The sequence below is a fragment of the Lepisma saccharinum genome, chromosome 11 (assembly GCF_977018435.1).
Source record: "Lepisma saccharinum chromosome 11, izLepSacc3.1, whole genome shotgun sequence".
In the NCBI taxonomy this organism is placed as follows: Eukaryota; Metazoa; Arthropoda; class Insecta; order Zygentoma; family Lepismatidae; genus Lepisma; species Lepisma saccharinum.
In genome coordinates this window covers 46,629,897-46,657,843 of record NC_139239.1, presented here as the reverse complement: position 1 = coordinate 46,657,843, position 27,947 = coordinate 46,629,897, and the positions used below count along the sequence as shown (strand labels likewise).

General features: G+C 36.3%; 1 protein-coding gene across 1 annotated transcript; it reads left to right on the top strand.

The window, feature by feature from the left end:
- The first annotated feature begins 459 nt into the window (after positions 1–459).
- On the top strand, positions 460–26,093 carry LOC145995228 (small ribosomal subunit protein uS11A). Its single transcript, XM_083131792.1, has 4 exons — positions 460–575; positions 4,295–4,452; positions 18,225–18,312; positions 25,818–26,093. Exons 2-4 carry the CDS (start codon positions 4,304–4,306, stop codon positions 26,034–26,036), a joined length of 456 nt encoding a protein of 151 aa, XP_082987918.1. The 5' UTR covers positions 460–575; positions 4,295–4,303; the 3' UTR covers positions 26,037–26,093.
- The last annotated feature ends 1,854 nt before the right edge of the window (positions 26,094–27,947 follow it).

Below are 27,947 nucleotides of genomic sequence, written 5' to 3'. Positions count from 1 at the left end.
GACGGCGACGACGCTACCACTGCGCCATCGGGGAGGCCCCCAGGAATTTGGAAAGGTCGTGTTACGTATACAGTTTTAAGTAGTCATCCCTCACTTTGTTATCTTTTCCTGCCTTTACGTTATTTTATTAGAGTCAAGGAGGAGAGTTATGACCACCAACTTCTCTGCTTGGGCACGCCACTGCTGCTGTTTATATGTATATACAGTTCCTCACAAGTTGGATTTTGAATCATCTCATAATTGCTGGAAACCTCAAAAGAGCGGTGACTTCAGATCATGTAGGGGAATTCTATTCATCAGATATTTTGAAAACGTATTTAGTTTTACCATATTTTTTATGTAATGGAAGCTATTCATTCAATGATGAAAATGTGCAGCATACACGAATGTTACATTTTCTCAACAACATGGATATATTATTGTTCTAGATGACATGGTATGACGAGAAATATTGGCGGTTTTGGTGATGGTTTAGTGGTGAATTTAGTCTTCTTCTTTCTCTTCTTCTTCTGAGCTTCTTGTTCGTGTCTGTTAACTGTGTAAGCAACCTTCAACGCTGGAAACGAACGTAAAAGGTAATCTAACAAAAATGTATCGCTTGTTTTTGGAACCATCGTTTTAACCACATATAATGAGCACACTTTATATAGTTATTTGAAAGCTAGAGAAAGCGAAGCAAATTATTTTTATAGATCCGTTAATGAAAACGATGGAAATTTCAAGATTAGAAATGCGTGTCACAGTAGAGAATGTTACAACGTAAATATTATTTTTGAAACCTACAATGCGTTGGTAACCTGTAGCTATTTTAGGTATTTAAAATTTTCTGTAGCTGCAACATTTTTCTATGTTGTCATATATGTTTAAGGTTAACGAACGGTAATTGCCTTTTTCTTGAAATTATTTCATAAAAAGTGCATTAACTTGGATTATTTGAAGTAGGGTTAGAAAGTAGAATAAAATTACAGCATATTATGAAATGTGGGTGAAAATTAATTTTTGTTCCTTTCTGTATAATTCTTGTATATCGATATTGGTAAGAATGCAGAATACAGAGAGTCTCCAATGTCGTTAATATTTGGTATACTAACTAATTTTGTCCTTCTAATCACGAATCTGTTGTTAAAATGCGGGGGTCACGTGTAGAAATTGTACATATGCACGGGTAGCCCCAAAAACCATTAACTGATAGCCGCACGAATAGTTTCGAGTAATTCAAATTCGGCAATTCAAATTCGGCATACTCACTAATTTTGACCTCATAATCACGAATCTGGAGTTAAAATTTGATTAAATGGTAAGTATTTCCGAAACGTATGAAATTCCTTTATTTTCTTCTTTTTCACGTTGGTACTTACGTATTCTGCATTCCTAAGGATTCTTGAAGGTGCCATGTCGTTTTTTTCACGCAAATAATCTCAATTTTTGAGATATCGAGTAATTCTTGTTTGTTCGTTTTCCCTTGTGTTACACGCAATATGGCAGAGAAATGTTGACTAGCGTTGTCCATGATCATTGGTTATGCAGTGTTGCAACCTTCTTCATCGAAAAATACCTACTTTCGTGTTACTGATTTTGTATTTTTTTTCAGGTTCGAAAACCCCACAAACCATGCATGCATGACAATGTTAGGTTCCGGTAGGTTAGGCAAACATAGTTAAAATTGTCATCCTCAAAATTATGTTATTGCAAAAAAACAAAAAAAAAACGTGTTTGGAAACACTGACCAGTTGTTACGTCATCAAGCGTATGCAAAATTTGGTTCACATAGTAGGACATCAATGGGATATTAATGTTGAAAAATAGATGGTTTTCCGTAAAAATTCATTCGGTGAGGGGAAAGAACACGGTAACAATTTACTACCCGTCGGACACCTATAACTTCTTCTTTCGTCAATTTTTGACATTTGTACTTACCTATTTGCTTGGCGGAACATTCCTTAAGGTATATTGAAGTTTTTTTTGGATCAAAGTAATTGCAATTTTTCAAATTATGAGTACTTCTTTCTCGTAGTGTTTTCGCTTGCCTGAGACACAATATGGCACGTACACCTTCCTACATAATCGTGCATTGTGCTCGTTTTTTGTCGATTTTCATTCGTTATGCAGTGTTTCAACCTTCGGAACCCAAGAAATATTTGTGAACAACGTTCATCTGATCCAACGCTAATGTGGCCCCGCCCCGGCTACCCGGCTTTCTCTATAGTGTCCCTGTTAAAGGCATGTTAGAAATTGGCCGGAGTCACCTGCCCCCAAATGAGCACCAAACTATTAAATTTGAAGAAATCAGTTTCCAGGATACGGAAAACTTACCTGAATTTCACCACGCATCTATGACACGTCATATTAGGCATATAATATACCCACAGCCTATTCCTTCTAACGAGTAGCTTACATTCACTGCCACATTTTCGACATTCCTTTCCTTCCTTCACGATCCTATGTTCAATTAAATTTAAAAATCCACTGGATCTTCCACACCCAGTACGAATTTCAGCACGCATCCACGATACGTCATGTTTCTAACTTTAGTTGCAAGCACAGACAGTTCGAAACACTGGATACCCAATAAACATGAACAAAACACAATCATGATGCGTGATGATGTACGAAGGTGTACGCGCCGAAGGCTATTGTCTGTCTGAGACTTAATTTTCAACAAAGAACATGAATTTCCGCTATGAAACATTCCCACATCACACAAAACACCTTTCCGATGTTAGACAATGCTACAGGAACTTATTACGGTAAGTAGTTTCTTCTGTAAAAATGAAGAAATCTGTCCGAAGTATCAAAAACACTTCTGAGACCTTCGTAGAGTATACAGAAACTCTTTTCGGTAAGTACTTTCTCCTGTAAAATTGAAGAAATACGTTTCAGGGATAGTTCAATTTTACCGATTTATGAAGAAAACTCTTATTTTTTGCAATGATTAGCGTTTCAAAACTATCTTTATTATGACCTCTAATTTTTACTATGCTTGCCTAACCTAACGTAACCTTACCGTGAATGGTTCGTGGGGTAAACATATTTTTCAACTTTACGCAAGACACCATTTTCTCACATGCAAATGAACGCTCCATGCAATGGGTCTCAATTATTGCACAACACTTGAGCAATGTTGTGTAATGACTACGGTAGCAAGACCCTTGTGCGGAAAGGAAGACTTCTTCATATCAGAAACATGGTTTCCATGTTATTGCATAGCGGTAATTGACAAGCTTATTTTTCAATTTTTAACTGCATATTCGTGATTATGAGGCCAAAATTAGTGAGTATGCCGAATTTGAAAGTAATCTGAGATACTTCCGGTATTCTGAATATATACCAAATTTTGCTCAGTAAAATTTTCGTATCCGCAAAACGTATTTCTTTAATTTTACAGGAGAAAGTACTTACCGAACTGACACTCCGTACAGTTTTGAAAGGTCGTGGAAGTGTTTTTTCCCATCAGTTAATTTATTTCACAGGTAAATCATGTATTTTTGAAGATTAATGTCTCTCCAATGCACGAAAGCTGTTGCCTCTGTGTCCTTCCACTACGTGAATCAAATGTTGCGTGTGTTCGATGATGTAACCCTCGGTCAGTGTTTCCAACCACACCGTTGTTTTCCAAAAAATGACAATTTTGAAGATTACAATTTTAACTATGTTTGCCTAACCTAACGTAACATTGCCGTGCATGGTTCGTGGGGCTATTTATGAATGGTTCGTGGGGTTTTCGAACCTGAAAAAAAAAAATACAAAATCAGTAACATGAAAGTAGGTATTTTTCGATGAAGGTTGTAACACTGCATAACCACTGATCATGGACAACGCTAGTCAAGATTTCTCCACCATATTGCGTGTAACGCAAGGGAAAATGTACAAACAAGAATTACTCGATATGTCGAAAATTGAGATGATTTGCGCGAAAAAAATGAAATGGCACCTTCAAGAATCCTTAGGAATGCAGAATACGTAAGTACCAATGTGAAAAAGAAGAAAATAAAGGAGTTTCAGAAGTTTGGCAGTTACTGAAATTTTACCTTTTGTTCATAAAACTATGCGATAAAGCTCTAAAAAGAATAAAAATCCACTTGTATCGGCTTTTTTCCCCGATTTCTACACATGACCCCTGCATTTTAACAACAGATTTGTGATTAGAAGGCCATAATTAGTTAGTATACGAAATATTAACGAAATTGGAGACATTCTCTATATTCTGCATTCGCTCCTGGATATTTTATGTAGTGTGCAAATTAGATCACGCCGATTCTTCATATGAGAGGTGCTCATTGTTTGTCTATTCCAGGGCTGAAAAATGGCTCCCAGGAAAGGAAAGCAGCAACAGGAACAGGTCCAAGTATCCTTGGGTCCACAAGTGAGGGAGGGAGAGATAGTATTTGGAGTTGCACACATTTTTGCAAGCTTCAATGACACCTTTGTTCATGTGACAGATCTATCCGGACGGTATGTGTATATTTTCATTACCTTTCTCCTACAAATGTTTAGCCACGAATAATTGTAAATTGCATTGTTGATGGAAATATTCCAGTATAGATGTACTTAATATGGAAGATGGGGTTCTTTGGAAATATAAATGTTTCCCATTTGACTGGATGCTCTTGGTTGCTCAGAAGGTACACTTCTCCAAGAGTTATCTGACCTCCCTGAACTATTTAAAAGTCCAGAAATCGTTAATGTGAAAATGTAGCTCATGTATATCAGCAGCAATGACGTATTTAGGGGGGTGTCCATCCAGGGGGTCTGGACCCAACCCCACGAAAGACTTACCTAGTACTGAAATTAAATAATCAAAATATACTTTTTTAGCATGTGTTACATAATTGATTGTTAGGCTATGTATTACAGTTGAACTTATTGAAAGTTGAGAAATTGGGATCATACGGCTTTAAAGGAGAGTTCCAAAGATTTATGCAAACTACTACTCATGATAATATGCACAAAATATTAATCAGGAACTTTACTTCTCGTCAATTGAATCTAACTCCTTTCTTTGTTATTCAATAAATATTCAATTCTTTATTTATTTGACGTTAATTCTTTGCCAGGGCAGTTGTTTTTATACAAATTTTGGAGATCTTAACTATACGTAAGCTACATAATGAATACTGTTATATTTCTATTCTTTTACTATAAAAGTAAAGTAAAGTGTTCCCCTGTGCTTAGCACCACGCCATGAAGGCGTATAGGGGGTGTGGGGGTAACGCCCCACACTTTCTTGATCCGGTCGTATTTGTATTTTTCATGTAATAATAATACAAACTTTACATATTTAATAGTATTTAATTTAATTTTTATAATTAAAATTATTATTATTGACACACCTGGTCGAACACCCCCCCCCCCCTCCCGCAAATGTATTTCTAGATACGGGCCTGATCAGCAGATAGTAAGTCAACTTCGTCCAAGTTCTGATTGTTTAATTCAGATTTCATCTGGTTCGATTTCTATTTGTCTGTTAACACATACTTCAGTGTTTTGCGATTACTTAATGCAGGTGAGAATGATTTTTCTTTTCTGTATACTCCATGTGATTCTTCTCTTGCAACCAGTTATTTGTTTACTGTCATCTTGGTTATTTATTTATTTATTGTACACAACAGGTGAATACCCGATTAGTGTTCTACGTAATTGAGTATAAATTACAAAGGAAATATAGATTTACAAAAATTGCATTGACATTTGTTCTTCCATGCTTTGAATAGCTTTTTTTGAAGGTCTCAATAGGCATGTGAAATATATCTACTTTTGGTTCCCTATCGGAACATCTGTTGTACAGCTCACACATTCTCCTGATAGGTGATTTATTTATAATGTTCAATCTTCTGTTACTACAGTAAAAGAGACCTCTTTGGATCGTGTCTTGGAGAGGAACACGTATGTGTATTTGTTCTAGTAAATGATGTACCTGGATATTATTTTTCTTGATTTTGTACAAGAAACAGAGCAATTGCACCTTCCTTCTTTTGCTGAGAGAAGGCAGGTTGTGGTATTTGCAAAGGGAAGTATGGGATTCGTATCGGGGATATATGCCTGTTTCTTTGTAAGTTTCTTACGAATTTAGACTAGCATTTCTATTTTATGCGTGTACTTTTTGCCCTGAGGAACCCATATTTCTGCTGCATATTCCACTTTGCTTCGGAATAATGTTACTTATCTTGTTAACACTTTTAATTTTTGTGTTATTTATTTTGTAATTGAATTCAATTTCCTTTCTGTTGAGTATGTCATTACACAGCATTTTCCTATATTCAGATTAACATAATTTATTCTGAACCATTTTGTTACTGTATTGATTTTATTTTGTAATGATTTGCAGTCATCAATGTTACAAATAGTCCTACCGAATTTTAAGTCATCCGCGTATAAGAGTCTGAATGAGTCACACAGGTACTTTGGTAAGTCATTGATTAGAATTAAAAACAAGAAGAGGTCCGAGATTCAAGCTCCGGGTGACTCTTGAGAAAACTATGAACTCTTTTGTTAAAATTCCTTTATAAGATACATTCTGCTTACGGTCGTTTAGATAAGATGCAAAGAAATGTAGTGCTGGTTTGGAGAGGTCATAACATGAGAGTTTACTCAACAATATATCGTGGTTTACTCTGTCGAAAGCCTTGGATATATCTGTATAGATGACATGTACCTGCTTTCTTTCTTCCAAGCTAGTTCCAACGAAATGACTTAGGAGGGATAGGTTCGGTACAGTGAATCTACCTGGGAAGCTGTGTTGGTTTGTAGACATTACGGGGGATATGTTTGACAACAGTCTTTGATAAATAAGAAATTCGAAAACTTTTACGGGTGCAGACAATAAAGCTATGGACCTGTGCTCTTCAATGTTACCGGTGCCACTATTTTTGGGTAAGGGGTGCACTGTAGATGTTTTCCTTTTCTTTGGAAATACAGACATAGCTAGGGAGAGATGGAATATGTTCATTAAGGATAGGGCTAATAAGCTTGCACAACCTTTTAACACTCAGGGCGGAATGCCGTCAGGGCCACAGGATTTTTTGATTTTAACTTTTTTAGGTACCTTAGTATTACACGGACTACCTGGTTAGGTTACGTTAGGTCAAAACACCTCGCAAACATGATTTTGTCGATCCTGAAATGGGCTAATACTCTTAACCTAACCAGGTAGTTCGTATAATATTAAGTACCCCTTTCTTATTACCTTTTCAACATCTTCAATAATGACTACGTTTAGTACAAATGCTTCACCTACGTCTATCTTTTCGAGGTCTTCTATTAAATTGCAGTCGTAATTTGCGGGTGTGCTCTTATAGGTGGAAATCAAATGATGAAAGAAGGTGTTCGCAATTGCTTCGTCATCGTATAGTGTAGTGTCATTGTGTTTGAGGGGCATGGACGTAGTTTTCCTTCCTTTATTTTGGACATTGGACCTAAAGTAGAGTTTGATATAATTTTCCATTTCTGATATGTCATTCCTGTAACCTTCTTCAGTTCGCTTTTTGGTTATTTTGCGGAGAGTTTCACGATGAAAGTTGATATTACCAATTTCTGTGTTTCCATTTCTTATGGTGGGATTTCCTTTTAGGGTCATTCCATGGGAAGTCACTAGAATTGTATGGAAACTGGTCGCCTCATAGTAATAGATTGTAACAAGATTTTGTGCACGTATAGAGTTAGTAAGGAAATATCATTGTGTGAAATATCTCGTTTCAAAACATAATACATATTGTACAGGGTGCCTCTAAAGAATGTGATCCTTCAAAAAAAGTACAAGACACCGACATTTTCACATAATTGTTAAGAAACAACGAATTGAGATAGAGAGTATGTTTTCGCTTTATTGTACAAAGTAAAGTATACTAAGTTGTAACGAAATATAGATTTTGCCTTACCTTTATATGTGTGTGCCCAGAAAGTGGTTGAAATTCATTGTCATTAAGATGTGCGGCAGAAAATCAGGTAAGTTTATTAATTTCCCCCTTACTGAGGAAATAGCCAAAGTCTTTATATTCGTCATAGTATGACTTCTATGTATGGTTCATCAGCACACACCCTCATATTACTGTTTAATGTTTCTGGTTATAAATTAGACACTTTTTACAGTATGTGTGGGAAAGAAAGTGCAAAATGAGGCTATTTCAGGAGTTAAAATCTTGTAATGGGAAAGGTGGCAACACTATGCAGGTGGTATAATTGGAAACACCTGAACTTTGTTATTATTTACAGGAAATATGAAAATTGCACTCTGCCTCATTTGGTATCTGTTGCGGACATACGAAATGCATGCAGTGTAGAATGTCTGCAATATGGAAGTTTCCAATAATCATTTCCCAAGTCAACTGGAAGTTGTAAATGGAAAGTAATTTCAAGGGATCAATCGGAGAGTTGCAATGTGGAATATAATTTTACATTGACAGTGATGGTTGTCAATTTAGTTCACTGAAAACACCTCATTTGTATGTCGCAAATGCAGTATGAATACGTTGCACAGTTGCTGAATCCAGAGTATAGGTTCTCCCAGTAACTGTGCCAGGTGGTGAAATTCTGAGCAAAATGTTGTGTAGAAGCAAACATGAATCTTCCTTGCTCGGCCATGAACAACTCTGTGCAGGTCCATGAGGGTGCATAAATTTGACACGATATTCACTGTTGTCATGAGACACTTCTGTAATGATCCCCAACCACCACTGCGAATTGTACACACAAGCAACGTATGATGAGCTGTGTAGCATTATTTTACCTTGTGTTACCGGCACGTTGGATACTTCTTTAGATATCACACTAATTTCAGTTCTTGTAGTCATGCTGGACATGTGAGATGTAAGCATGCATGTTTTGGTTAGTGGTATGAAACAATGAAGACTTGTTGTTCCTTCAATGCGAGTTGCTTGAGCAAATCGTGGCTTTAACTTGTCTGCAATTTCCTTAGAGCTGACATAGAAAACCTGAATATTCTTGATTGTAGATGCAAATTCACATAGTTGCATAGAGTTAGAATATGATTGTTGTATGCTTGCCCTAGTTGCCAACCGTTTCACTGTGGCACCTACACCATCAGAAGGTCCCTTCCCATGACAACTAGCAAAAAAGTGCCACTCTGCTTTCAAACCGAAATCCTCCTCATGATGACAGAGATTTATAAATTTTTTCTTGTTCTTGTATTGTGCAGAAGATCCATCACTGAAATACACAATTTTCCGTATAGCTGGGAATCTGTTTCTGAGAATTGAGAGAACTTCTTGTTGAAAGGAATAAAAAGATGCTGTGTCATGAATCAGGTGATCACTTACAGCACACAGAGAAACTGTACTAACAGATGATTCATTCCACATATAGGCAACAAAAGGATGAAGTGTGGCTTGAGAATTTTCCCAGTGAAATCCTTGCACAGCATTTTGGGCTACAAAAGCATAATTCTCTGATAAATCAACTAGAAGGATGCACTCGTCATCTGCAAGCAATGATTTCCTTGTTGACTGAAAGTGGCTTTGTGCAGAGGTAATAAAATGGTGTCTGGTTAAGGCTGGAATTCTTTCAAGGAAAGTAGCAATGAATTCTTCTGTTGTTTGTACGACTGATGTGAGTGTGCTCCTGTCTATAGTGACCCATTGTTTGTATATTATTTCCTCATGTTCTGCACACACATTTTCTAGGTACTCCTGCACTTCGTAGCTTCCTGGGCAGTTTGTACATTCACCAAACATACTCATACACTCCATATTTGATATATCACAAACACATTTTTCCATTATAGTAAGAAGTTTGACATGGGGTTGAACAAAGTGCAGCATGAGCTTCATATTCTGGTGTATGATGCATACACACACACTGAGTTCCACCTGCTCCTGGAACAACACACCATTTTGGATGTAATTCAGCAAATTTTGAGAAACCCACTTGCAGGTTTGGATGTTCATTTTTCAACAATGCATACAACTCTTTAAATTTCCCATTACCAGATGCTTTTGTTTATGCACCCTTCACAGAAACGATGTCTTTCTTTCCTCCATATACAAAGCTGTTTTCATCATTGTCATAAAATTTGCAGCAAGCATCAATGGTATCCCCATTCAGAGCAATGCCAGTCTTTGGTGAAGGCAGTGCCAGTATTCCTTTCTCAGCTCTGTTTTTTTTTGGCTGTTCGTACCATGTACTCAGTAGTTGTATGCCAACTATGAGGGACAAGTGTGAGTATTTGAAGCTGTTCAGCTCTTAAGACTTGATGAATTTCTGCGGAAGTTCTGACATGAGAAGGTTTAGGTTGCGTTCAGCATGAGTTTTTGTAGCCTCAGCAGATTCTTCTGACTCTTCAGGGATATGTAAAACTGCTGCAACATGCTTTGTAATAGAAGATTGTATTTGTTTCATTTTTGCTTTTTCATATCTTTTCCTCTTCTCTTTGTTCACACTTGTATTTCGTGCAGACTTGAATTCAATCTCTTCAATGGACTAGCACTGCTGTCTGGGACACAATCACTGTCATTTACCTCATCAACATTACCCAAATATTCAGGCTGGTACGGTATTTCTTTCATGTGTGTCTCACATTTTCCACACAATTTTTGTCCAGGAATCAGTTTACCACCATATACCCTTGCTGAAATTCACATGAAACAAATGAGTATTAAAATGCACAAATGTTTCATAATTTGCATTAACTTTTTTGTTTTGGAATATACTCTTTTACAGGTGTGAGTGCATGGGTTGAGGTACAGCAACCTGAAATATTTGAAAGGAAAACTCAATTACGCATTATATGTGAAAGCAGATATTAGCAGAACGGCAGTAGACATAATTCAGTATTCTATGAAAATGGTTCAGAGTGCAATCATGAAATTTCTCCTGAGGAACATGTTGGAGTAGTACAATATTTTACTGCCACTCATTTCTGCTTGATGTCTTTCCCTCATATGGAACTTTGCACCCAAAAAGAGTGCTTTTTTCAGCTTTTTCATATTTTTAACATACATGACACACTTTTTAAGCAAGAAGGAAATATATTGCAGTCTTCCTTTTTAGTGTGGAGACCCCACACTTTGGGAACTGTCCTTGTGAGAACTATGAAGATTGCACTTTATTTCCTTCCACATTAAAATATGACATAGATTTCCACATATATACCACATATATGTGTGGGAAGTTGCTTTTTCGGTTATGAAAAAGATAACCACAAAATAATATAGTTGTCACCAAACTTAACTTTTTTCACTGTATATCTTTCCTTTACATAATACAACAACTAGAAATCATATGTCGTTTCTTTTAGTTACGCTACAAGCATTTATCTTGTACCTTCGCGCTGTACGTTACCACGTCACTACACACTGAGACAGTAACTTTAATCAGTCCTGTAGCCCAAACTAATGACCGTAGACATAAATAATTTTACAGTTTTTCATAATACCCTTGGCCATACATTTGTGCAAAATTTTATTAAAATTGGAGATGTAGTGGCGACTAGCATTTCGGTGACTTGCCATGGAATGAGCCTTTAATGGTTTTAATTATGCCACTGGTGAACCAACTAGGGTAGTGTGATGTTATAGATTTGTTTACGGGATGATGGCTTCGAACACTTTTATCAAGATATTCGTAAAAAAATATAAAAACGATAAAAGTTGTTTTTGGACTTTTTGCATCGCCGTTTCATTTACGCCAGATCATATTTTTGTTTTACCTTTCTACTTCACACTTTAAAACTGCTTAAGAAAGCCCAAGGATTCTTTACTGTTTTTTTATTACAAACTTCTAAAATAAACTAGCGGTTAATAAATATTTTATTTGCCCTGGAAAGCTGGAGGGCTTTCTCTTACATAGTTGAAACTAATACAAAAATTACCTCCAGTTGCCTTAGATTAATCTTAGGTTAGTATCATGGATTAATAAACAGAAAATAAACACTTTAACCTCAATTAAAAGAATATGGTCGACGTACTTACGAAATTTACTCAGTGCTGCGCTTCCACTTTTACTGTAATCAACACTTCCGATATAAAAGTACACATCTCGAGAGCTCTCGACACTAGGGGGGGAGGGGGAACACTATTGGCAGAAGCTCCTTGATGCCTTCTTTCCGCCACTTCTTCTTTCCCTCGAAGATCTTTGACGTCTATCCCTCAAAGTAATTCACTGCCAAATTCATACTTCAAAGGTCGAACTTGGTCTCAACATCGTCACCTCGATTAGCAATTCTCAGTTCACAACTACACATTTTCAGTGTTCTTTTCATTTCTCGTGCTATAGAAGTTGCCACGAAAAAAAGCAGTCTGTATTTAAATTCCGCGCGCTCTTTTCCCAATCACGCGAACCTTCAAATGTCCGGAACACAGGTCCGCTAGGCAGACGACATCTACAATAATAGTCCACGAATAACTAACTGCAACTTGCTACCGATAGCACAATCAAATTCGAAAATTCTCCATACCCAGAGAACTCGATTCCAACTGCTGCATGTAAACTTCTGCAACCAACGCACGAAGTAACGCGGCCTTTCACTCAAAGGCTCTACAAACACTTCTCGAAAAACTTCACCGCATTTTTCTTTGTCCCTTTACACAATGCATAGTAAGGACAGTTCATTTTGCCCGAGGGGTGTTAATCTCTCTAACCTCTTTCTTCTCGGAAGAAATAATCAGTCCTCAAAATAATCGGTTATAGTGTGTCAATTATATTCTTTTGATTGGATATGTCTTCCCAGTTGATGGTAACAATTTCACGGTACATTCCTTCAAAGTTTGCATTTTGGAAATTACGTATGCTAACTTTTTTCTCTTTATTTGCTTTAACGTGTTTTGAAACAAAGAAATCGATGCTAAGTTGGGGGTGATGTTCATCCTCCGGTACTAACTTTTGTTTCTTTACAGACAGACATGTTTTGGATGTTAGTGTTTTTGTTGTTGGTGTTTAACACATTGTTTACACTACTTAAATTATAGTAAGACATAAAGTTGGAGAGAGTTTTAGATTTTTGCGAGCCTTTGCTGAAATCATAAATAGAACCTGTTGCTTTGGGCAAGTTAAAAATCACCTACAAGGAGGAAGACATACAGAATAGATCACTGGACTGCTGTTGCCATCTAGGTCACTTTTATGGTGCAAATGGTTTTTGTAGTCAGATTTAGGGCTCTTAGTATTCATATAACATGTCAAAATTCTTTCGTGGTTAGGTGGGCTAGGTTTAGGGCTCTACAATAATTTCCCTAAATTCTTTCAACATCTCAAGCACAAAACCCTTTAAACCCTTGTATTGGTAGTAGTCTGTGGAATGCCTTGTCAATTGGAAGCAGAGGTATTTGCATCAGGAACATTTTTAATATTCTAATCATTAGATTAGCTGCATAAAAGTTCATCATTTTCCTAATCATAAATCTGATCTTGAGAACATGAGAGACAAGTAACCAAATGTTTTGACAAGGTCTTGAACAATGCATGGTACATGAGAGGAATACTGTATATTTAACCTCTAACATGTCATTTTTCTTGGCTGTTTTCGCCAAGTACCTGGTCTTGCAGAGTTTCTCCAATCTCACTGATTCTAGATTTTAAGGGTGCTTCAAGATTACAATTTTCTACAATGTCTTAGTTTTCTTTCATTAATGTCAGGAATAATGTACCTTTTACAGTGATACTCCGATTTTATGTTCCCTGTTTTTACACTTTTCCCACAACAAACATTAAAACTTGATGGTCCCAACATAGCAATTTTACATTTTCCTGTATTTTAAGTTTTTTCAGTTTGGTCCTCTGAAAAATGTAAAATCGTAATGTAATATGTAACTTTTGTGGAAGATTTGACTTGTTGTGATTCTTGCTTGAAAGCCCTGTTTCACGTTCTGCAGAATGTTACGCTTCCAAGAAATGAATGCATGTAGATTTATGAAGTATGTTACCCTATCAACAGAAGATATATTTTCAACTGGTTGATAATCTAAACAAGAACCACTGGCTTCCCTAAATGTATAACTTTGTGCTCTTAGCAATGGAGGAACGCTGTTGGAGCACAAACATGAGTCAGAATTTGAAACTCTACTTACTTCTAGCACTAAAATGGCATATACTTCACAGTCCTAAGTTAAACATGTATCTCCATTTCCATGAAAAACGAAGTTATGCCACTTGTTCTCTGAACCTCGTATACTTGAAATGCAAATGTACCCATGCTGTAAATTGTTAATACAGTGGAACCTGGATTTTTCATTTTCCCAGATTGTACTTTCAATCTTGATGCTTGCAACATAGCAAAATAATGTTATTAATTTTCCTCCATTTTACATTTTCCCACATTTTAAGTTTTTCCAGCTTGGTCTCCTGGAAAACATAAAAATCGAGGTTCCACTAGTTATTTTTATGTAGATAGTGAGTACGCTGTAATTATTGAATTATTTCTTCATTTGATAAATGTATTTTTGTTTTATTTACTATTGTTTCCTCTCAGAAAAGGCAGGTATGTAACAAATGAATGACATACCTGGCAAAAATGAGAGAGAGAAATAAGATTTTTCCACCCTTTAAAGCTTCTTATAGTTTTGAAAGGACTAAAATTTTCTTACAAATAAATATAGTGTAATGATGTAGGTCTCAGTATTATTTCTTAATGTCAATATGATCAATATGTTTATATTAATAGAAAATGGAGTTACTTGCAATATTTTTTCATACTGTTGCCCAAATTGAACACCCCTGGTTCAAAATTCATTGGAATATTTTGTCTAAAGTACCTGCAGAATCTACAGCTTTATATAGGCCTATGTAACTTCTTAATAAAGTTTAAACGTTTGTATTGGTGTACTGAGTTCTGATATTTCATTCTACCTCATTTCAATATTACAAGTGTTGTGCATTTTAGATAGCAAAATTAATCTCGAGTTATAATGACTGCCGTGATCGCATTCTAAGAATCTCAAATGCAATCTTCATTAGTATACACCTCTATGACGTTCCTTCATTTCAGAAATCACTGAAATACCAAAGTTAATGAAAAAACCCACTGGGTTTTAAAATGTTTTGTTTTTTTTAGGCCCGGGCTGGGCCCACCTTGGCGAACCCTGCTTCTAGCACTAAAATGGCATATACTTCACAGTCCTAAGTTATACATGTATCTCCATTTCCATGAAAAGCGAAGTTATGCCACTTGTTCTCTGAACCTCGTATACTTGAAATGCAATGTACCCATGTAAACTGCTAATATAGTGGAACCTGGATTTTTCATTTTCCCAGATTGTACTTTCAATCTTGATAGCAAAATAATGTTATCTAATTTTCCCACATTTTAAGTTTTTCCAGCTTGGTCTCCTGGAAAACTAAAAATATTGTTTCCTCTCAGAAAAGACAGATATGTTACAAATGAATGACATACCTGGCAAAAATGAGAGAGAGAAATGAGATTTATCCACCCTTTGAAGCTGCTTGTAGCTTTGAAAGGACTAAAATTTTCTTACAAATAAATATAGTGTAATGATTGATGTAGGCCTCAGGATTATTTCTTAATGTCAATATGATCAATATGTTTATATTAATAGAGAATGGAGTTACTTACAATATTTTTTCATACTGTTGCCCAAATTGAACATATCTCCATTTGCATTGTTTTTTAGGGGCATGGACGTATTTTTCCTTCCTTTATTTCAGACAAAGGACCAGATGTGCCTAAATCGAGTTTGATATAATTTTCTGTTTCTGAAATGTAATTCCTGTAACCTTCAATTTGCGGAGAGTTTCATGCTGTAGACAATGAAAGTTGATATTACCAATTCCGCGTTTCCATTTCTTATGATAATGGGATTTCCTTGTAATGTTTTTAATTATGCCACTGGTAAACCAACTAGGGTAGTGTGGTGTTACAGATTTGTTTTTGTACGGGACGAAGGCTTTGAACACTTTATCAAGATGTTCATAAAAAATATCAAGCTTGTCAATTATATTCTTTGATTGGATATTTCTTCCCAGTTGATGGTAGCAATTTCACGGTACATTCCTTCAAAGTTTGCATTTTGGAAATTACGCATGCTAATTGTTTTATCTTTATTTGCTTTAACGTGTTTTGAAACAAAGGATTCAGTGCTAAGTTGGGGGTGATATTCGTCCTCCAGTACTAATGTTTCAGTTTCTTTACAGGCTTGTATGTTTTGGATGTTAGTCAGAACTAAATCTAGTGTTTTGTTGTTGGTGTTTAACACATTGTTTGCACTACTTAAATTATAGTAAGACATAAAGTTGGAGCGAGTTTTAGATTTTTGCGAGTCTTTGCTGAAATCATAATTAGAACCTGTTGCTACTGGCAAGTTAAAATCACCTACGAGGAATATGTATGAACTGGGAAGACATACAGAATATTATTTGAAAGTAATGCAAAAGTTTGCACCCTTTTCCCAAAATAGCTGGAGAAGAATGCCAGATTTTTTTTTTTCATCAAAATTTGGGGACTTAGCCCCTCCCAACCCCCTTTTTCTCACTTGGGCATTCTGAATTGTATACGGTCGCGTGCTCCTATGTTTTTGCTTACAAACAAAAGTTACCCAAAGTAGACTGCTCAAATAGTCTCCGAGTAATACTAATTTATTCTCTAATATGCAAATTATCTATTTTTTACCAAAGTGTAGAATTGTACATATTGCGTAAGATTTCAGCCTCTATGAGGACTAGGGACTTGAAACAAGTTTCACTTTGTTGCGAAAGGTCTATTCTTTGAAAGTAATGCAAAAGTTTGCACCCTTTTCCCAAAATAGCGGGAGAATAGGAGGCAAACGCCAGATTTCTGAGATATAATGTTTTTCTGCAATAAGTGTAAAAATTTAAAAACTCTCGCGGAGAGGGGTTACTTTCGAAAATCAGCTCGGGAGTCTAAAGGTTAAAGGTTACAATTTTCTACAATATCTTAGTTTTCTTTCATTACTTTCAGAAATAAGGTATCCTTTACAGTGAAACTCAGATTTTATGTTCCCTGTTTTTACACTTTTCCCGCAACAAACATTATAACTTGATGGTCCCAACATAGCAATTTTACATTTTCCCGTATTTTAAGTTTTTTCAGTTTGGTCCTCTGAAAAAATGTAAAATCGTAATGTAATATGTAGTTTTTGTGGAAGATTTGACTTGTGATTCTTGCTTGAAAGCCCTGTTTCATGTTCTGCAGAATGTTACGCTTCCAAGAAATGAATGCATGTAGATTTATGAAGTATGTTACCCTACATTGTATCAACAGAAGATACGAGGGAGAATCAAATAAAAACTGCAATTAATTGTTTTCCACTATTTTAATGCAGGGATAATGATTGATTGTACATTATTTTTCTATATAGTCCCCTCCCAGTTCAATGCACTTACACCATCGGATAGGTAGTGCTTTAATACCGCATGAGAAAAATTCTTTCGATTGACTGTGTAGCCACTCGTGCACAGCCGATTGGATGTCTTCATCACACTTGAACCTCTGCCCTCCAAGGCTTTTGTACTTGATACAGAGTCTGAAGGAGACCTTGCTAGAAAGTTGAAACGTTACGTTTAGTTTATGTTTTTAATACAATAAATTACTGCCTTGGTCAGCATATTTAGTTTTTCATAAAATGGCATATACTTCACAGTCCTAAGTTAAACATGTATCTCCATTTTCATGAAAAACGAAGTTATGCCACTTGTTCTCTGAACCTCGTATACTTGAAATGCAAATGTACCCATTCTGTAAACTGCTAATAGTGTGGAATCTGGATTTTTCATTTTCCCAGATTGTACTTTCAAGCTTGATGCTTGCAACATAGCAAAATAATGTTATTAATTTTCCTCCATTTTACATTTTCCCACATTTTAAGTTTTTCCAGCTTGGTCTCCTGGAAAACATAAAAATCGAGGTTCCACTAGTTATTTTTATGTAGATAGTGAGTACGCTGTAATTATTGAATTATTTCTTCATTTGATAAATGTATTTTTGTTTTATTTACTATTGTTTCCTCTCAGAAAAGGCAGGTATGTAACAAATGAATGACATACCTGGCAAAAATGAGAGAGAGAAATAAGATTTTTCCACCCTTTAAAGCTTCTTATAGTTTTGAAAGGACTAAAATTTTCTTACAAATAAATATAGTGTAATGATGTAGGTCTCAGTATTATTTCTTAATGTCAATATGATCAATATGTTTATATTAATAGAAAATGGAGTTACTTGCAATATTTTTTCATACTGTTGCCCAAATTGAACATATCTCCAATTGCATAATATTTGAAAAGTTGTAATTTTCTCTGTCTTGCAGGGAAACAATTGCAAGGGTTACTGGTGGAATGAAAGTAAAGGCTGACAGAGATGAAGCTTCACCATATGCTGCTATGTTAGCAGCACAGGTAAGTTACGTTCTATGATTTGTAGAAATGTTGATTTTAGAAGTGGATCGTGGGCAAATTGTTTTTTTTCCAAGTTTAAAATTTGGCCTTTGCCCATGGAGGTTATGCCAGGACTGAAATATTGAAAACTATCACTGTACTGGATGTGACTCAATGTTGTAGAAAGAATTACATGTTTATTGTTGTATCCGAAACTATCAACAGTATTGTCATAACTCATTTTATTCACTAAAAGTCACGCTACAAACACCTGCAACTAGAAAACAAGTTTGCTATATTAGTAAGTTCATAAAGAGAAATGAATTTGAAAACAATATTTTGCAAGATGTGAATTTGGCCATCACCTGCAGATGCCAGGCTCTCTGTTAATGTTAATGTTGTATTGTACTGGGTATGATTCAGTATTGCACAAAGAATTGCATGCTAATCATTACTGTTATGGAGTTAAAAGTAATTTCAAATTGGGGCAACAAGCCTCATGTACCCAGAAAAATTAGATTAAAAAGACATTCCTAAGAGTGCATATGTATTGGCATGCTGATTTGTAGCTTACAGGCTGCCAAAACTGAAAGAAGTGATGAGTGTGTGTATGTTATGCCAGCTGACTATAAAAAGAAGCATCATTGTTAATGGCTATTTGGAACCCACTTGTTTTCCATTACTGCCTGCTTGCTTTGGCAAACCTGCAGGCTGGAAAAGGTAATGAGCGTGTTGCTTGTACAATTTTGAGATTGGGGGGGGGGAGTCATGTTTAGGCTTGGGAATAGAATAACAACATTCATGCTAAATCTCAAGAAAAAGCTCCCTCACCCCACATACAGAGACTGAAAATTAGTGTTTAATAACATCACACTTCAAGACTTGTTTAGCAATAGAAACGTGTTTCTCCAAACATTATCAGAGTCTTAGTGTGTTCCAAAGGGAACAACGATTCTTGGTACAATTGCTGTATGAAGCCGTACTGGGTGGGGATACCAGCACATGTACCAAGATGTACTGTAATGGTTAATAAAGCTTGTGTTACCAGATGAGAGCAATGCCAAAAAGATGCATGTTTAGACATTTACTTTGAAAAAAGGAAGGTCATGTGAATTACATTCTTATATCCATAATAAAAATAACAAAATGGCTAAATGTTGCACTAAATTATAAGATATTTTTAATATATTTTTTTTTTTTTTGAATTCTGTAATACCAAGATTTGTTAATACAAGGTAGAGGTTAAGAGGTTATTCGTGTGAAAAGAGAGAACATTTTTAAATATAAATTTCATTTGGTATTAGGTGCTTTCACATGTTTTTATGTAATAATTGCATCTTGCACTTGCTTTTTTTCCCAGTACATATTTGTTTTTGAACTTTATACTTCAAACCATTTTACAATACATATATAGGTAACCTGGGCCCTGATTTTGATGCCCTGAAAATATCAGAAAAATGATCTATAAAATTACCTAAAAAAATCAATAAAAGGTCCTAAAAAATCACTATTTTTTGTCTTTATTTCAACGTATGACAATTAGTACGGTATAGTTCATATTTATGTAACGTTAGAACTGAAATTTCAAGGTGTATGTCAATATTAAGTTTAAAAATCTGTAAAAATCATAACTTATTCAAAATTATTGCAGTAGGTAATGTTGAACAGCATGTTGCTTTGTTCCTACAATCACATGGTGATATTTTTTTTTTCATTGTTACGGACATCAAGGCAATAAATGTCAGTTCCTGGCTAAAAATGAATGAGTGAAACATAATGCAATTACACCAGAAGTAATACTTGAAAAATTACGTAAAACTTGAAGAAATGACCTAAAACTAAAATAAATATAAAATATGATGAAAAATGCACAATAAAATTCATATTTATAATCATGAGGTTCATATTCAGGATTTTAATACTTAAGAGGAATGCATACTACATAAGGGGAAAAAATGACGTCATCAAAATCCGGGCCCTGCACATAACGTATTAAATTACAGGGTGTTCATAAATTCTGGGTACCATTACAAAAAACATAGCTCTGAAACTACATGCAATTGAACAGTGCTGTTGATTGCAAAATGAGCTACAACTCTCCACGTTTATATGCCATACACCTTCATGTGCTCTATTCTCAGAATATCAAGGCGGTAATCCACTTCTGCCTATACACACCCCAGCATATCACCAGTAACCGTTAGGATACTCTCAGTTATTCTTCTTCGAAGAGTAGCATCTGGAACAGGAGTGCGGTGAACACAATCTTTGACGTACCCCCAGAAGAAGAAATCCAAGGGTGTGATATCAGGAGAGTGTGGTGGCCAGGGAATAGGTCCATCACGGCCTATCCACCTGCTAGGGTAATGCTTATCCTTGGACCAATGAGGGTGTGCCCCATCTTGTTGAAAAATTATGGTTGGCATATAAACTTGGGAGAGTTGTAGCTCATTTTGCAGTCAACAGCATTATTCTATTGCATGTAGTTTCAGAGCTATGTTTTTTAGTAATGCAGGGTAGCTACGCTTTTTTGATTATAAAATTCCCTGACTTTTCCAGGTTTTTCCAGTCCAGAAATGACATTTTTCCAGACATGTTTGTCGTCATGAGTTTTGCTTTTGAACCTCATGTTTTTCAATTAAGTATGCAGCACATTAATTATTATGAATACGAATATACCCAGTTATTAGCTGAAAATTTACCAAGTGATTAATACAATGCTATTCAATAAAAAAATAACTATTGTACTTCCCCATGTTCACTAAGTCATTTCAATTAAAGTGCAAAAAAACTTTAAAAAAATGTGGCATATATATCAAAGCTTTACAATGCAACCTGTATCAATACAAATGAGAAACAACAGAAAATTAGGTCATGTACCTTTAGAAAATATGCAATAAGTTAAATGATTATAAAAATTGAAATCTTACCTTTCATAACTAACACTGGCAGATTAATTTTTCCTAGTTATTGCAAGGATTTCCTCATTCAGTATCAATTTCCTTCTCGGTTTCTTGAAGAAGTCTTCTTTTTCTTTCACTCAACTCCTTGATTGCATCTGAACCCCTTTTTTTTAATTCTCCTTTGCTTTCACCATTTTCTCAACTACTTCTTCTGTTCCAATGCTTCCATGTATCTGGAACGTGCATTTCTTGCAGCATGAACCATACCTTCATCTACAATGAGATTTTCAATGCCTCCAGATGCATGGATTTTATCCCAAACATGTCTTGGAGCAACGAGTGACCTATGGTGTTGATTTTCAACTACGCATTCCTTATTCAGAGAAGATCCTCTCTATATACATGCATTTCCATGAAATAAGATAAAAAATCATTTGTAAAAAATACATCACTTCACACTAGCTTATATTGTGGGTTCTAAGATCATACCAAAATTTATCAAGATGCTTGGTTTTCCGGGAATAACTATTCGAGTTGAATAACCATTTTGGATTAACCTTTTGGATCCCAAGCATCTCGATCGAGATACCCAAATGTAAGCCTCACGGTCCCAAGCATCTCAATTGAGATGCTGTGCCAAGGTCGTAGTTTTTACGTTGTAACTTTTCTATTTTTGGCTAGAATTTCGATTTTTTTTATATATTGTTCCTAACACATGTATTTAACAGAAATGTTTTTTTGCATTTTTTTTGTCTTCATGAAAATGGATGGGGAAAGGTGGGAAAAGGGACTTCTCTTTTGCATCTCTTTTCAAGGTCAAATTTTTGCTGACAAAGGAAGACCGGCTTTGTTGTTCTAAAGCAATGCTTTTCACTCCCGCCTGTGAACTGCTTTCGAAGGAAGCTTGTTTATCAGTATCCGATGTCAAAATGAAAGTTTTCCGTGAGGGTGCATGCAAGGTGGGGGGAGGGGGAAGACAGGTTGCTGAATCTGTGTTGTGAGAATGGAATTTCGAAGCACGCTGAAGGAGACCTTTGTTTTTTTAGCACAAGTGTCCACAAGTTGCGACAGGGGTTACCCTGCATTGTCTAAAAATAGAATTTCAAGCAGCTGCAAGAATCGGTGCTCATTTTTCACTGCGTTCTAGCTTTTCGTCCGTAAATGTTGTGCGTAGGTGTCATTTTGTGCCCCATTTTTTAAAAAAAAGTATTTTCAGGGAATTTCCCCCCTTTCTCCCTCCATATATACACCGAATGTGCATAAATTATATATCGTCTAAATCTGTGGTTCATTCTGCGTACAACGGTATATCTTTCATATCTCTAGGGCATTTAGTTTCTGAGCTATAGTCATTTCAAGGTACCGCTGCATTTTGAAGCTTGAATCAGTGGCCATTCCTTTTGGGGGTACAACTCAAGTTATATTGGTCATAGGACAATTATGCAAATATTTTTCTGTTTCTTACATTCCAGCGATAATTTCTATGTGCATTTTGAACTTTTCATATCCTTTTTTTCGGGGGAGGGGGACCCTTTTTTTAAAAAAAAAAGTATTTTCAGGGAATTTCCCCCTCCATATATACACTGAATGTGCATAAATTATATATCGTCTGAATCTGTGATTCATTCTGCGTACAACGGTATAACTTTCATATCTCTAGGGCATTTAGTTTCTGAGCTATAGTCATTTCAAGGTACCGCTGCATTTTGAAGCCTGAATCAGTGGCCATTCCTTTTGGGGGTACAACTCAAGTTATATTGGTCATACGACAATTATGCAAATATTTTTCTGTTTCTTACATTCCAGCGATAATTTCTATGTGCATTTTGAACTTTTCATATCCTTTTTTTCGGGGGGGGGGGGACAAAACCCCTTTTTTAAAAAAAAAGTATTTTCAGGGGATTTCCGCCTCCATATATATACTGAATGTGCATAAATTATATATCGTCTGAATCTGTGATTCATTCTGCGTACAACGGTATATCTTTCATATCTCTAGGGCATTTAGTTTCTGAGCTATAGTCATTTCAAGGTACCGCTGCATTTTGAAGCCTGAATCAGTGGCCATTCCTTTTGGGGGTACAACTCAAGTTATATTGGTCATACGACAATTATGCAAATATTTTTCTGTTTCTTACATTCCAGCGATAATTTCTATGTGCATTTTGAACTTTTCATATCCTTTTTTTCGGGGGGGGACAAAACCCCTTTTTTTAAAAAAAAAAGTATTTTCAGGGGATTTCCCCCTCCATATATACACTGAATGTGCATAAATTATATATCGTCTGAATCTGTGATTCATTCTGCGTACAACGGTATATCTTTCATATCTCTAGGGCATTTAGTTTCTGAGCTATAGTCATTTCAAGGTACCGCTGCATTTTGAAGCTTGAATCAGTGGCGTGGCGACCATTCCTTTTGGGGGTACAACTCAAGTTACATTGGTCATATGATAATAATGCAAATATTTTTGTGTTCCTTACATGTCAGCGATCATTTCCATGTACATGTCGACACTGTCATGTACTTTTTTCTTGGGGGGAGGGTGGGGGAACTAAATTTTTTTTCCGAAATTTTGGAATTTTGAGAGCCCCCTCCCCCCCTGCCACATATATGCCAAATTTGCATAAATTTCATATAGTTCTTGTTCATTCCACGTACAACGGTATATCACTCATCTCTCTAGGGCAATTAGTCTCCGATCTACACTCATTTAATTGAAACTCTGCATTTTGCTCAAAATCTGCTCGGGACCGAGAGGCTTACTTGTGAAAATGGCCTTGGGACTCAAAAGGGTAAACAATGTTCTTTTTGCCATTTTGAAGGAAACCTATGGAATGGAATTTGGAAACCTATGGAATGGAATTTTTCAAACCAACATTCCTAACCTAACAATATGTCAGATTACTATCAACATGAAAGCCAACACTAATTAAAGTGGAAACACAGACGACAAAAAAACAACCTGTGCAGACCTGCAACTCCCGTGCACCGTACTCCTGCGAGGCAGGGAGGGGCAGGGTGAACCATGCTTCCTTATGACCGGAGCTGAACGGATCGAGGGGAAGGTGCGCAAATGATTGTAGCCAAATGTTTTTTTTTGTTTGTCGTCGCTCTATAGCAACGATGTGTGACCAGTGTACGTTTAATTCCTCTTATTTCGCACCAGTTTTTTTAAAAAAAAATTTTTTGTCCATGCACAAAACACGTGCATATTTAAATGACCCGTCACTGATACTGTATAAAATCACTAATTTCTCGGGTATAACACATCTCTGCGATGTAAAAGCTACGACAGACATTCATATGAAGCACACTCTTCATAGACAATGCGAAACATTCTACTTTCTAGCGGATTTACTATGCAATTCCTACATACAACAAAAACTTCTCCAAACATAAACAGCCTTTCTTACGACACTATATCGCTTTCTGTACTATTCATGTACTTACTATTATTATGCAAAATCAACAGGTAAGTCAAGTTAACATTCAGTACATAAAATCTACTAGCATTATCATCTTACTAACATTATTCTTGTACTAAAATATGAATGACCGTAAGACCACTATCTATAAAATCATACACGATATTACGGGGAATGAAGTAGAGTCCCCCTTTGTTTTTACTCCGCGTCCACACCCATCCAGTGTGATGTCAACCACAGCAAGTTACGTGAAATTCTGCTCTTCGAGGCAGAAAGTATTACATTCTCTTTGGTTCAAGGAGTATACAGTTATTGCAGATCCAAACCAATGAACTGTCCGAAAACCAACCAGCTCCGCTTCACGTATCAAAAGAGAACTGGTTCCGAGTGGGTGTGTTCTTGAAAAAAGGAAACTTCCTCACCACATACAAAGCCGACGCAACATTTTTTGCACAAGAGATTCTGAGCATGGCTGGTGCGGCAGGTTTCTTCTTGAGTAGCTTGTTCTCTAAGGAAAAATCTCGTGCCTCTCCAAATTCCGGTCTTTCAACAGGTTCACAAGAACTAGTTGCAAAATGAACAGACTGTCGTAATGAATCCAAGAACCTAGATCCGAGAGTGTGATACCGAATTCGGAAGTGGAAATGAATCGTTCATTTTGTAACTGGTTCTCCTGCAACTCCAAAATGCACGTAAATTTCAGACAATCTGCAAAATTCCCTGACCAACCAAATTACCTGACTTTTTCCGGTTTTCAGGCCGCGAAGCAACCGTGGTACTGGGACATTTATATCTGCAACAAGTGGATATTTTTTTCTTTATTATGTGGAAATCTCCCTCCAAAGGCAAGTATGTAAAACTTATTTCATACTTGTAACGTTGGGAGACATATTACGGGGACAACTCCACACTGTTGAAACTTCTCAGAGTGAAACAGCACTAAGGTTTCCCTACAGATGTACAATTGACTGGAACTGTTAAATATAGAGGTTGGGCATGAAAACTTTGTACAGGAGATAACATGCAAATTTCAGTCGTCTTGACATTGATATAATGATACGCATTGATAACTTGGCCATTTATTTTTAATTAACATTCATGCTCTTTCTCCACCAATCAGTGTATTATTTTTGTTCTTGTGTGTGTTATGGTTAAGGTATAGTTTTCGTTTATTGATGTAATGTTTTCTTTGCAGGATGTTGCAGAGAAATGCAAGTCTTTGGGTATCACAGCTTTGCACATCAAGCTGCGGGCTACTGGAGGAAACAAAACAAAAACTCCAGGACCAGGGGCTCAGTCGGCCCTTAGAGCTCTGGCCCGATCTCAGATGAAGATAGGCCGCATTGAGGATGTGACTCCCATTCCGTCCGATTGTACTCGGAGGAAGGGTGGAAACCGTGGACGCAGATTGTAAAAGATGCTGTGAATTGATTGTATAACTAAAGAAATACAAATTGTAATATAAATACTGCAGACATGTTTTACTCTGAATTTTGCAGGATCAATGGGTCCCATCCAACATAATACTAAAGTTTTGATTTCTGTGCTGTCAAAGATTAGGAAATGCACTGAACTTTATTGTTTGTTTCTTTAGCTTGAATATAAAAATGGCTGGTATTGCAATTACATGCTGCTGTCCCTTCGAAACTTGTATCATGCGAAAATTTAAAATAAAATCAGCCTGATAACAGTAATATTTCTTCCTTGGCCAAATCAAATTTGTAGTAGAAAATGTTAATAATAAAATTTGGAAGGTGTTGGATTAAATAGAAATGATAAGAAGTTTAAAAGAACAGCTATCAAGTAATGCATAACTACAAAGTACAGTGGAACTTGAATTTTATGATTTTATGTGCTTGAGTTTGTTTTCCCCATCCTGATTGAAGTGCGAAATGAAATACCACATAGTAATAGGTTTCATTTGAAGCAGTTTGTACGAAAGGAAACGAGGCATGTGCAGCCAAGAGCAACTGATACACCTTGTTCCGCAACACTCCACCATTACCGGGCCGGTTTTACCGGGCCGCTTCTGGCAGAAAAACCCAAAATAAACAACTAAATAGGCTCGGTAGTCCTGGGTTCCCATCCCGTTCCTCACCAGAGCTCTCAGAACCAAAGAATCAATCACAGGCAAGAACTTACTGAATTAATGTTGCAGGGTGATTGCTGAAAACTCACAGAAATGGGTTTTATACATTTATTTACAATTCAACAAACATGGCTCGGATTCTTCCAATAATTCTCTAATTTACATTATTTACATTCCTCTAACTCGAGCCCCACGGCAGAACTGCCAAGTGGAAGCTAGCATCGGCGGAACCGCCTCGGGGATGCTCTTTCTTATGGGAGGCACTGGAGACTGAAGGTCACTTTCCCTTCTGCTATCTGGTTCACTCTCTGTCCTGTCTTCTGTCAGAGGCCATATTTATACTTCCTCCCTCGTCGCAAGGGGGAGGGCTGAAAGTTCAAATCTTATTGGCTCTTTTAAACTACACAGAACCATGGAAGAAACCCAAGCATACAGAATCATACACAAACACAAAAAAAGAAACAAAAAAACAAATACTGTTTGTAACAACCTGTAGAAAGCCTTGCACACAAATTTTATAACTACTATTTCTTCACTGCTGCCCATCTCCAGCCTTTTCATTTCAACCATTTAGCAAATCTTTTGTAATGTTTTTAAACTCAAGGAAAATGTAGCTGAAACATCATGGTTTTGTAACAAGAACCACTCGTTAAAAATAATACATACCTTTTTTTAATTTTGTGGAATGTTCAACAAAGTGATACATATTTGTTATCTATCTACAGTGACCAGACACCTGAGTTTTTTAGGACATTCTCTTTATAGTCATCTTCTGCATCAATATTCTGCTGACCGAAACATTTTTTGCTGACCATGACGCAGTAGAACATTAGAACAGTAGTTCGTGTAGAACATTGACATTTTAAGGAAGGAAACTTTGTTTGAAAACGGATGTAGATGTATAGATTATTTCTAGGGCTGAGCTGATACCGATGTATTGGTATTGGCATCAGTGAGTATTGCTTGATTTTCTTTTACCGATACCATCTGATACCAAAGATTTTCAGTGGCTGGGCAAAGGCAACAGCTCGTCTAACATTTGTCCTTTTTAAAAGTTCGTTCACCTTTCCTTGTGACACATTGGGAGACCAGCACAGGAAGTTCCATAGATTTTCCTAGAAACACTGGATAAAACCCCACCTTCCTGGGAAGCAGAAGGCAATATCAAAGGCATGGGTAAGTGAAAGCTGAACCCAAACATGACCATGAATGCATGTAACTGATTAGTTAACGCTG

Coding starts and splice junctions, on each gene's coding strand:
- LOC145995228 (XM_083131792.1), top strand. CDS start 4,304: ATGGCTCCCAGGAAAGGAAAGCAGCAACAGGAACAGGTCCAAGTATCC. Junction 4,453..18,224: donor GTGACAGATCTATCCGGACG/GTATGTGTATAT, acceptor TCTGTCTTGCAG/GGAAACAATTGCAAGGGTTA. Junction 18,313..25,817: donor CTGCTATGTTAGCAGCACAG/GTAAGTTACGTT, acceptor TTTTCTTTGCAG/GATGTTGCAGAGAAATGCAA.